This window comes from Zootermopsis nevadensis, unplaced genomic scaffold (assembly GCF_977971745.1).
Source record: "Zootermopsis nevadensis isolate Lab colony 2312 unplaced genomic scaffold, Znev_1.0 Znev_ptg000022l, whole genome shotgun sequence".
NCBI classification, from domain to species: Eukaryota; Metazoa; Arthropoda; class Insecta; order Blattodea; family Termopsidae; genus Zootermopsis; species Zootermopsis nevadensis.
In genome coordinates this window covers 24,242,704-24,255,245 of record NW_028259154.1, presented here as the reverse complement: position 1 = coordinate 24,255,245, position 12,542 = coordinate 24,242,704, and the positions used below count along the sequence as shown (strand labels likewise).

Here is a 12,542-nt window from a genome sequence, read left to right as displayed (position 1 = left end):
TTGAAACCTGGAGCTACAAAATTCTTGGCGAGGCATTACAAACATGCGATTCGTTTATGCGTTACTGAAACTGCTGCATTGGTATGCATTCCGTATGCTAAAATCCTTTGCTAAGATATAATTGGGCAGTTCGATTTAACAACACACACTGGCAAAGCTTGGATTCAAGTTTTCAGACGGGTGTATTTATTGAAATACTGGTTGTTGTTGTTGTTGATGTGCTGTTCATTCGCTTTGTTTGGTACTAATCGACTCTGTGCCGTTTTATAACGTCAGTGACCGCTTCACCCACGGCACGTTGACCTTCGACCACTGCCGAGAGTTACGTACTAAAGCCACGGAGTAATTGAATGGAAATCAGTTGTCAGGAAAGCGTTCTCCATTCAAACCTAGTGAGTTATAGACTGTATAAGATCTTAGTTTAGAACCGCATTGTGTTGACTGCATTTTTTTAAGAATTGAAGAAGGTTCAACATCTAACGGCCCTACAAAGGAAGTGGTCAACTACAGAAGGTAACTTTTCTCTGGCCTCGATCCACGTCATTTATTAACAGTGTCAATATTAAAATTCTTAAAGGAACTCTTCTATTAAGACTGTCTTGGCACCTTATTTGTACAGTAACCAGAATTGGTTCTTCTGTTCGTCAGATACCATAGAAACAATGGTTTTATTTTAATTTGGATTGCTTTTGTGTGTTTAATATAGCTATAGAAATAAAATAATACAACATTTTAAATTTCAAGTCTAATGTGTGAGCAACATGTGAAAGAATTTTATCAACACTTTTGAAATTCTGACGACAATAGGGTTATGATGAGGTCTCCCCGTGTCGAATGATTTATATTTCAAACACATACTTAGGAAACAATTAAATTTATATTACCAACATACAGCAATTCTTTGTTGAACTTGTACCACGTATTTGAAAACAAAACATAATTCTGCGTACGGTACATCAATAATAGACTCCTTCCACTGCAGAAGCAGTTCTTCCTGTTTTAAAAAAAAATAAAATTAACAATCTTAATGCACTAACGGAGTATTTGTTTGGAGGGACTGCGGAAAGTAACTAAAACCCTGTCACAGTAGCCAGTAAGCATATATTACATACGACATACGAGCCAACTCTCGGCTGCAAATAGTTGGTTGGTAATCAATACCCAGACGCGAGGCCAAAGTCCTTCCACCTAGACCACCTTCGCGACGTCCTGTAGCTGGAAATTTCAATGGTAAGGGTGGAGGAGCACGTAGCCTATCGGGTTATTCTGTTCGACCTGCCCCAATTTACAGCTAATTACGAAACAACTATTCCTTTGGCAGAATTTGAGGTTCTCACGAGGACGAGTATGAAGATGGACTGTAGCGCCGGGCCCTAATGATGGAGGCATCAAGGACCTCTGAACAAGGCAGCCATATTTTACAACGAATCCTTTCGATAACTTAGCAGGACTCCTTGGATGGGCGATCGGCTTAATAGAAGAATTTAGCTATGATTTGGATATGAAGCGAATTAAAACTACACACAGAAAAATTTCATGATATGTTGTTTTGAAATGGTGTGAAGCCTTGATGTTACGCCTGACAGCCATCATGTTAAATGAGTTCTTCTAATAGAATAAACACAGAAACATACGAGGAACTTAAAATAATCTTCACTCCGAGACCAGCCAATTGCGGATCTGGGATGAAGCCCCACACTTAGGGCAGAGGATTATGATAGATGTGTAAGAACTTCTCCTGACAAAGCCTATGTTAAATTAAAATTTAATTTGCTTACGCGTATTTCTGTGTTTAAAATTCTTTACAAGTTTGCCTGCAGGCCGTCATGATGTATTCATTCGACGTTACCGGACACATATAAGGACGTCGACACGTCGCAAATCTCAGTCATCCGAGGACTTATTGCTACATTGCGTCTATTTATGAGACGCGGAAGGGGAGAAATCAATGTCTCCATGTAAGGCAGGCAATGTTCTACAAACACTACTGACTAGTGTTCACAACGTTGTGTTGAGGCGAAGTGGTAGGTGGTTATAAGCATCCTGATTCCTACTGAAGATATTGTAAAGGGAGCAATCACCTGAGGTTCATTATTCAACTATGATTCTAATGGCGGAATAGAATTCTTGTAATAGTCCCACTAATAAATTTTCATGGAAAAGTGTCTTCCTTAAAGAGCTGATAATCGCTCAGTATAGAAATTCCCCGCCATTAATGGAACCTTCCGTGTTTATAAGAGACACTCGACACCGAATGTCCATAAAATAAACTTTAATGTTTTCCTCCAACATAGCCTTGCAAGTGGTCTCGCCATTCAGGTCTTCCGACTAAATTTGGAAAATATTTTTCGTCGCCGTCTTGCGTCCTACGTATATTTCACAATTCGACGTCATTAACAATATTTGATAGAAGTACAAATTATGAAAGTTCGTCATTATGTAACTTTCCAATTTTTTCTGTTGCTTCAACTTTCTCGTATTCAAATATTCTCATCACTCATCACTGTCAGTTCTCAAACGCCTTGAATCTGTGATCTTCCTTTAGGTTGAGAGAACACGTTTCACACAAATATATACCGGCTTTTTTTTGTATTGGGTAAAAATATGAAAGACTGTAAACTCACTCTGTTCGAACACAACCATTAAATCATAACAAGTGTAGACATTGCACTTGTTAAAAGCCCAGTATGTAATTTGCATTCCACCCTCATCTGTTTTAATCTCTGAGACAGAATTTGACATCTGTGCAAAACAAAAGTCAAAATTAGTGATCAGGGGATTCTAGGTAGAAGACTGAAGATTCCGAATTCTCCAAATTTAATTTGCTTTTATTTTAGCGAATGTAATTTTTGGTCTGATCACGTCGTCCCCAAATACACGAACTGAGTCTCGCGTAATTATATGACAGACGGCATGACAGTGAGTTCGCAACTTCATCTGGGTTCATAACCAGTCAAGATTGAGCTGCAAATTGTTTTTGACGTCAGCGACCGCTTGCTATGCCAGAGACTTGTTGACCTTCGCCAAGAGAGCGGCGTGAGATTACATGCAAATTGGCTGGATCCTCCCAGTCAAGAACATAATTTGGAAAAATGAGCTGTTTTTTATGTGGAAACCGAATTATTAACATCGATACAGTATGATGCTAATTACCTATGCGAACGTTCCCTTGAACCGGGAGCAGTCCACGAAACTGCCACTAATTGACAAGCGATGTAACAAACACTTTCATTACTTCAGTCTCTGAAGTTAAAACCAATTAAGTAACAACAGAAAGAATCATTTCTGGGCGTTGAAGGCCTGTGACCTTTACACACAGGTGTCGTGCATTTGTGGTTATTTGAACTTTATTTATAATTCTATGGAAATAACGGTATATGCCGGATATATTTGATATTTAAAGTCTTTCTTGTTCTTTCAGTGTGGTAACGGAATCTGAGAGATTTTGGATCCGCCATCTCAAGACCTGACGTCATCTGTCATCATTCTTTAAATATTGGCTAAACCAAGTTCCTTGTTGTTTTTTTTGGTGTGGGCGAAGTCTCAGGTCAGAGGTGAAGCTCCGGGTAAGGATCGAAGTGGTTTCGGGCTCATATCATATGAATTTATATTTTACGTTTTATGTACATAAAATTTGTTTGTGAAATCTAGCCAAGAGTATTTTTTTTTACAGGATAGCTTTTAAAATTGTGATTGTAATCGGTGTTTCGAACTGTAAAGACTGGTTTGTTATATTTGTTTCATAATCATGTTTGTTCGTCTCGAAATTCTCCGATAATACTTCTTCAATTATCTAAAAAGGAACATAGCATCCGGAGTAGTACGCATGCGCGTAGAATTATCTCGGAGTGTGAAGTCCCACTTGAAACTCGAATGGAGACTGGTCGGCTAGCAGTGTGGTAGGAAGATAACAGGGCTCACTCTACCTTGCATTTGCTTTTCCTCTCAGCCTTGTGGTTCTTGACCGGGGTCGACAGCCAGATGGGCGAGTAGGAGGATGCTGCAGAGGATTTTGCCTGCATTCGCGTGGGTTCCCAGAGTACCGGGTGGGTTGTTAACCTATCTTCTAGCAGACAGCTGCTACGAGAGTGAGTACCTGATCATATTGTGTGCTGTGTAACATTTGTATTTCCTCAGTCTTTGTCATGCATAATGATATCAGATCAGAAATATTTAGATGTTTTGGCATTTCTAACTAGAATCGTAACCCTCGATAGTACTATTGAATCCACGTTTGTCATACAGAATCTCTGTCGATTTTTTTTAACTATTCACGTGTAAACATTATTTTAACTAAATTTTAATTATCTCATTATTGTTTGTTTCGTAGCATTTTTCTGTAAAAACTAACTGCGAATTTAATATCTTGTTTGTTTTCGTATTTTCATTTTAACGTTCCAAGCCCCAAAATAATTATAGAAGAAGTTTCAAAATGTGTTGTTTTCTATCTTTATGTTTTTATTTTAAAACTGTCATCTGTCATATTGTCACTGCCATGTTGTTTCTGTACGTTTTAAAACTTAGCAACTGTTAAAATGCTTGCATGAAGGCTTTAAATATCTCAACTTCTTACATATTTCGAAATATAACAATCAAAATAATTCTAAGATACTTTAAGTGCTTTATAGGTTTTATGTGTTTTTTTAAAAAACTTAACTGTCATATTTGTTAGAGAACTGCTGTCATGTCTCATTGTTCTTTGTTTCACTGTAACCACTGGTTTTCATGAATATAAACCATGTTATTTTCTTTGAATATGACACTTCTCACAGTAAGCGTATCTTAAAAAAAATATTTAAATTGTAAAGTATTCGCTGTTTATTCTTATAATTAGACAAAATGCAGTGTTACTGTATGTTAAAGCAGGCATGCTTTAAAGGATTAAAGTTTATAGCGTAAAGAAATTACTCGAACTGAATGGACGTCCAAAATTTGTCAAAGGATGCCACAAGTTCAAAAAGTTTTAAATACGTACCACAAGGGAGAGTGCTAGAAACGCGTAATTTTGTTCTCAGGAACCTCGAGGATATCAGACCTCTGTTTTCGTATTTCTATAAACTAACTATTATGATTCTTAAGTTGTATGTAAGTAGGTCAGATAAGAAACTGTCAAAGACTAAATGAGGGGTGTGACATAGAAGTAGAGATACAAGTTGGAATTTAAAATAGCCTGTGGCCAAAATGTAAACTGATCGACCTCTTCAAATACGACGCAGTGTATAACGGTTAAGAGTGTAATAAATGCCAATAGAATACTACTAGAATATTAATTTTTCCGTGCATTTGTTTGATAACAGTTGTCGGTGTGTCTCCGTGTTCAAATGAGGGCACTGGAGCTGGTCTTAACATGACCCGCATATTTAAACAGTTATGTATATATATGAAAGGCTCGTTACTATGAACGTTTCAAAAGCCATCTCTGCTAACATTTTATGAGACGTTATCAATAACCTACCTCTTTATGGACACGAGAGTGGGAAGTTTATTGGTTAATTTAATTACATATCAGAAGAATGGAGAAACAGCAAATGCGTATCCTCAGAGCTATCACAGAATATAAATAAAAACATGATAAAGATAACGAATTACTAGGTACCAGTACAGTAATACAACCATTAAAAGAAATGATTAGAAAGTTTCGAACTCCGAATAAGCTTTATCGATATAACCAAAAGATTACAGAAACATTCAGAACAATTTTAATCCCTATAACTGTAACATCATCATTATTATCATCATTAGTCCGGCTTTCAATGTTGAAAGTTGGTGACCCATCATTAGACACGTTCCACAATCAGTCTCCATCGGTCCCGATCTTCTACTTCTCTGAGTAGGAGGCCCAGTTGCAGATTCGAAACCAATTTAATCCGTGATGATGAAAATTATTTCATTGGAAACTAACGGCGAATATTTAAATCTGTCTCTAAGATAAGTGATCATCAGTCTTGTCTGAAAGTTTATTTGAGCTTAATATTTTTAATTACAGACATGTTGATGATCTCTATTCTTTTGTGTGATGATACAGTTTTGCTCAGCAGCGCGATTCTGTCCGGGTGGAAGTCTTGCATCCGGCTAGAGCTTGATGATAGGAGCAAATGGTTTTATCTACGAGAAGTTTTACGTTATCCGATTGTAATCCGGGTCTTCTCGGCGTCAATTAATACAGCCATAATTATTTGGACTCGTATCTCGTAGGGGATAAAGGCGAAAGATTGGTGTATTACTTCTGAATATGTGAAATACCCTTTGAAGTGGAAGCTGGTCTAAATAGTATTTAATAATTCAGCCCGTACCGCGAAGAAAACACAACTCTTCACCATTATAAATTTGTTAACGGTGTTTAAGGAAATCACCTCTGTTTACGCTGAGAATCATACGAAACCCATAAATACAAACTGAAGATTTGTTGAAGTAAATGGAACACAGTTTGTATCTTTGTTAAACTTTAACGGGACAAAGATCAGTGTCGAGTTAACTTCGAGCCTGTAAGGCTGGTAGCAGGCTGCTGTCTCGTTAAGAACACTCGACGTACGTTTCTGCGGCCTACAAAACAGTTGACTCTCAATTTATCGTCGTCACTTTAACACTGTTAAATTATCCATGCCCACAAATTGCGGTATTTCTGTTTGTTGCCAGCCAGTCGACCCAACCGACATGAAGGTCGCATTTCTGCTCCAGCTGCTGACTGTTGCTGTCGGCCTCTGTATGGCCGAGGACAATCGTCCGGGGTGAGTCGAGACAATTCAGCTCTCTGTTCTGTAATCTGTGAATAGTCGCGGTACACTTGTGTAGTTTGAGTGACAAACAGGCAAAACTACCGAAATAATTCGTCTCTGTAATTTGTGTATGTGGTAATTTTATAAACCAAGTAAAACTAGAACATATCGTTAACGCAATCTTGATTGACAATATATATATATATTAACGAGGTGAAGAAATTTAAGTAGGTACATGGACGTGGAGACAAGCTTTTTTGTCATTATAAAAAAATTAAGAACACTTGTTAATTTTACTTCTGGGCATTGTTTATTTTCTCACAAAATTAACAAGTCATTGAAAATTAATACATCGGCGTATAAAATATATTTTGCCTTCTGATAGGTGTAAATTTAAAGCAGAATTTGGATGTAGATTGATGATGAAATGTGTGTAAAGGTACACTCCATCGAATGCATTACGTGTACTTAAAAAACGCGTTCTTTGCAGCACGAGGCATATACCTCATTGGTTTTGTTAATTTGCTGTCGATGAAAATCGCAAATGTGAAGGTGTCTGTCTTCTGGGTTGTTACGCCGTGTAGAAGTCTACCGACGTTTCAGAGGTCCTTGCTGCCTCCATTATTCACGGCCGTAGATAGATATGCGTCTACATACAAATCATTGCCCTATAAATGAGCAGGCTTATGAAAACAAAACATAACATTTGTTGAATAAAATTGCCAGTGTGAATTCTAATTGCGGAAGGTAAGTTTCCTAATGCCTTAGCGTAACTCTAACGTGCGAAGGTACAGTTTGTTGTAGAAATTTGCGGCACTCCGATTGTGGAACACTGGCGTAGAGCGAAAGGCTTCACGGTCATGAAATGTATCACATTAATCACAATAACGACTTAACCTTGGACTTAGTAACGACTGTGACAGGACGTTATAAAACACGCGAAAGCTATTGACAGCCTTAAGAGCAGCTGCAAACATGCGCCTAGCATGATTCCTTACTTTTGTTCATTTATGGCAGTAAGCTATACCTCTCTTCCGGTTGCAGATGTAAGTAATTAATTCCATGGACCAGAGGCCTTATTGAGAAACCAATAATTTTTCAACTGGTAAAAGAATTCTACCTGTTTATCCCAGAGGTTCATTATCGTATCTGAAGAGCCCGCCACTGAACCAGGTCCTGAACCAACTAAATTCAGTACGCACCCGACACCCTACTATGTTCCACTTTAATATTATCTTCAAATCTAAGTCTTGGTATGCCAAGAGAGCTCTTTCCTGCAGAAGGTTTTTTTTTACTAAGATGCTGATAAAATGTCTAATCTCTCTCATGCCCGCTACATGATCTACCCATCTCACCACTTTATGAATATTTAACGAAGCGTAAAATTACGAGTTGTGTGATTATGGCAGAATTTTGTATTGAGCCCGTGTTACTTTGCATATATAAATGTGTAAAGATGGTCCCATTCTTGCTCGAACCAATGATTGATGTTTGGTGAATATCCGTCTGCAGCGTTTCGGCTGAGCTTGCCTGCTCGGGAGCCAGAGTGGAGGGAAAGAAAATGGTGGTTTCGCAAATAAGTTATTTTCTCTTCAGTTGGCAGTGGTCATGGACTTGTAAGTCCGGCAGATGCATCAAGTCTGAGTACCCTACTTCGTATCCCTCGAGCAGAGGTATCTCAAACATCACCCGAAGTTCTCAGTCGGCATGTCGTCTGACGTGTGGCCAGTACGGAGCACTGTGGCCTCGCCCCACGGGTCCCACAACAATAGGCGAGCAGGTTGTAGCCTTCCACCCGAGTGCGATCCGTATCCATCTGCTGGAGGTTGTCGATTCTAACCGAGGACCGAGGGAGTACATGGCAGCTTGCACTCAGCTCTTCCTCGACAACCTTCTGGTGGAATGCGGTACCAACTGTTCCGTCGTGCCCGACACAGATGTACACATCCATCTTGTTACCAGATCAGAGGATCTCAGCCTCAGCTGGAACACTGACGAGACATACACACTCGACATCGTCTCTAATTCGAGAGGTAGGTCGGCTGACATTGTTTGTTACCTGCCTCTGTAGATTTCTCAGACCTTCCGGAGTTTCTCAGACCCTAGAATAACCTCCTGCTATCCTGCCATCCCTTACGACAAAAGGTTTTTACTCACAACGTTCGTTTCCCTTATAATGTAACTACATGAGACGTGAGACAACAAATTTCCCGTCTATTAAGAAACTCTTAGGTTATTTTCGTGCTCAAAATATCTCGCCAGTAAACTTTATCGTGGACAACATGAATCTAGACAACACGGTCGTACTTGATTTCTTGAAGAACGGCCCAAACTACGCAAGATGTCGCTTCCCTTACAAATTTCTTACTATTATGTATGCATTCCTCAGCTTCAAAATCGTACTATATTTTCCAGCGGCAGCATCATCTCTGACTTTGTTATCGTAATAATATTTGGTGAAGAATAAAGTTAGTTACTGGTGTTTTGAAGATGACATAGCTTTTGGGCGAAACTGAGTAGCGATGGTATTTTTTCTGCCCGGGGCAGTGAACGGTGTGACGGTCAACATCCGCGCGGAGACCGTATACGGCGCTCGGCATGGCTTGGAAACACTGAGTCAACTCGTGGCACGGGTCCCTGCACCAACGGGGGCCACTGGCAGAAGCCGCGGTGCGCCTCGTAAACATCTGCTGATCATGGCCACCAACGTCCGACTGAGTGACGCCCCGGTCTTCCGCCATCGGGGTCTGATGCTGGACACCGCTCGCAACTTCCTGCCGCTGTACGCAATGAAGCGCACTCTAGACGCCATGGCGGCGTCGAAGTTGAATGTTCTGCACTGGCACGCGACCGACTCGCAGAGCTTCCCACTGGAATCCCACCGCGTCCCACAACTTTCCAGGTGCGTATAATTACAGAGATCAGATCCGAAAGGCCCGATCTCAGGTATTCGTTGGATTTTAGTGCTTTTGTAAATGAAGTACCGCGTTTCTTCTCAGTTTCATAGTTTTAACTGTCACTTCTCAACTGCGAATGTTACATAGTAACCCCACTGAATTGTTGTATACTGTTTTCATTATAACATGAGGGTTCTCCGCGCACCATCCTCAGTACGTAGACATGAAAGCACTGACAATGTTGATTACAGACGCCACAGTTTGTTCGTAGTCTCAAAAATTTAGTCGTCAGTGATGATAATGTAATGGAGTTTTGAGACCTGCCCCACGGAGTATTGGAAAGATATACAAGTAACGTAGGATATGATTTTTTCACGGCTGTGAGTCTGAAAGTTGCTGTCTTGTGGGGTGTTGCGCTATGTAGCCTGGTAGAAGTTTACCGACGTTTCAAGGGTGCTTGCTGTCTCCAACATCAGGGCGAGCCCTCATGATGGAGGCAGCAAGGACCTCTGAAGACAACCACTTCATACAAGCAGCGATTTTCTGATAAAATGTATATGAAATATGGTGGCAGGACCATTGTCTGTGTCGGTACAATACTTATGTCGTCGATCGTTAAAGAAACTCCCTCTGTACAACACAACGCTGTTTCATCTCGAGACGCAGGTTTGGTGCGTACTCTGCCCGTCAGGTGTACACACCGCAGGATGTCGCTTATCTCCTGGAATACGCACGTCTGCGTGGGGTACGTATCATTATGGAACTGGACGCCCCGTCTCACGCTGGTAACGGTTGGCAGTGGGGCGAAGCTGCTGGATTGGGGAAGCTGGCAGTCTGCGTGAATCAACAACCCTGGCGCAAGTACTGCATCCAGCCACCCTGCGGTCAACTTAACCCCACCAACCCCAACCTCTACCGTGTCTTGCGTGATCTGTACAGGGACATACTGGATATCTTTCCTCTCGGAGAATCTTTGCACATGGGTGGAGACGAGGTACGAAGGAGTTTTGAACTTCTGAATAGATATTATTGTCGAAGAGTACATGATATTACCCTATGAGGTTTTTTACTGACAGTAAGGAATTCCATCGATGCTGGCAGGTTCATTTCCCTTGCTGGAACTCTTCGGCTGAGATCGTAGATTGGATGGAAGCTAGAGGCCTGGGGCGCACACAAGCCGACTTCCTGCAGCTCTGGGCGGACTATCAGTCCACCGCTCTTCGAACCCTAGACGAGGAAGTAGGCAACTCCAACACTCCCGTTATCCTTTGGTCCAGCCACCTCACTGAGACGGGGGTCATCGAGAGCTTCCTCAACAAAGATAGGTGAGACAGCTTGCCCTGTCGGAATTTCTGACTTCTCAGTAACCTCCAACACTTCCTGGTGGTTCTGACCCACTCACCTCGGACAGTCCCGGGTGACCAACAACATCCTGAACCAGCGCAAAGTGGGTTTATTTTATTATCTCAAATTGGTAAATCCGAAAATGTGTTCACCTAGGACAGTGACCTTAAAAAAAACATGCGTCTTGACCTCATGGTGAATTAGAGAAAATCTTTAATATCGACAGTCACCCATTTCTTCCCCGCTCCCCTCCTGAGTCGATCTTTAACGTCTCATTTTCTCCACAAACTTCCTAGACTTTACCAGTCCCCTATATTTTATTGTTCTGTATGGGCTTGAAAAGTTGTAAATTGAGTTTTTAGCTCATTCCCCCCTGTGTAGAAATATGTTTCTTTGCACCTTATTTTAAACTCTTTCGGCTGTATAAGTTTTTGAGATTGTTGTCTGGTTGCTTGGCGACCATAAGCCTAATGGTTTCCGTAACGTATAAAGCGATCTAAGTCTACACTTGTTTTCTTAATTGGCAAATTATAATTCATGAAGCAATCACTATGCCGCTGTACGGTGGTAGAAACAAATTCAATGCCAAATACTTACGTCCTTTCTATTTTGTTACTTTTCCTTTGTGACGAACGGGATTACCACGCTCAAAAGTTTGTCATGCTCGTAACAAATTAATAATTATTTGAGCACAGTTTATTTTAAGAAAACCTACATTGAAGAACAGCGTTTTATTTCTTAACACTTGTTTTTTTTCTGTAAATCAAACGGGGTGATACTAAAAACATTTTCCGAATTTATTCTTTTCGTAATTTTATCATTAACTTGATTCATTTCTTATATATATATATTTCCGAAACATTTCGATAGGCCTCTGGCTAAACCACGTATTGGTATTTTAATTATTTCCAGGTATATAATACAAACCTGGGTTCCGGCTTCTAGTAGCTTACCTGCAGAACTTCTAGCCAAAGGTTACAGGGTAATTTACTCGACGAAAGACGCGTGGTACCTGGACCATGGTTTCTGGGGGTCTACCGTATACCACAACTGGAAAGTAGTATATGACAATAAGATTCCACGCAAAGCTGGTGTGCTTGGAGGTGAGGCGTGTATGTGGTCGGAACTTGTAGATAACCAGTCTCTGGATGCCAAAGTGTGGCCTCGAACTGCCGCCATGGCTGAGAGGCTGTGGGCCGATCCTGACTCTAGGAGCTCCAGTGCAGAGGCCCGCTTCTACAGACATCGGCTGAGACTCGTCACGAGAGGAATCAAGGCAGAAACTGTGGCGCCTGCCTACTGTTACCAGAATGAAGGAGAGTGTCAGTGAATGCTGTAAAATAGTGCAAAAATAAATAATAATAATAATTTGATTACATTTGGTTTTGTCAGCCTTCCAAATGGGTCTTGATTGGGAGTGCAGCGTTCATGTTAACCGTGTTGATTGAATAAAAATTTACTTGAATATTATCCATCGTCTAGTAATAAAACGTAAAAAACGTAAAACGACGTTTCGGAGATGGGGCTCTATCTCCGTCTTCAGGTTCCTACTCAGTTGGGCCCACTAGATAGAGCTAATCCCTAT

The 12,542-nt window shown here is 40.6% G+C and overlaps 1 protein-coding gene across 4 annotated transcripts; it reads left to right on the top strand.

The window, feature by feature from the left end:
- The first annotated feature begins 351 nt into the window (after nt 1–351).
- Nucleotides 352–12,330, top strand: Hexo2 (beta-hexosaminidase 2). 4 transcript variants are annotated; one of them, XM_087353387.1, is made up of 9 exons: nt 352–513; nt 3,422–3,566; nt 3,950–4,088; nt 6,641–6,728; nt 8,313–8,749; nt 9,264–9,618; nt 10,274–10,607; nt 10,715–10,938; nt 11,870–12,330. In XM_087353387.1, exons 3-9 carry the CDS (start codon nt 3,998–4,000, stop codon nt 12,285–12,287), a joined length of 1,947 nt encoding a protein of 648 aa, XP_087209513.1. In that variant the 5' UTR covers nt 352–513; nt 3,422–3,566; nt 3,950–3,997; the 3' UTR covers nt 12,288–12,330. The 4 variants fall into 4 exon arrangements, with proteins under 4 accessions (XP_087209513.1, XP_021916534.2, XP_087209512.1 ...); XM_022060842.2 differs by lacking the exons at nt 352–513; nt 3,422–3,566 and having other exon boundaries at nt 3,871–4,088; nt 10,280–10,607; XM_087353386.1 differs by lacking the exons at nt 352–513; nt 3,422–3,566 and having other exon boundaries at nt 3,871–4,088.
- Nucleotides 12,331–12,542: the final 212 nt, after the last annotated feature.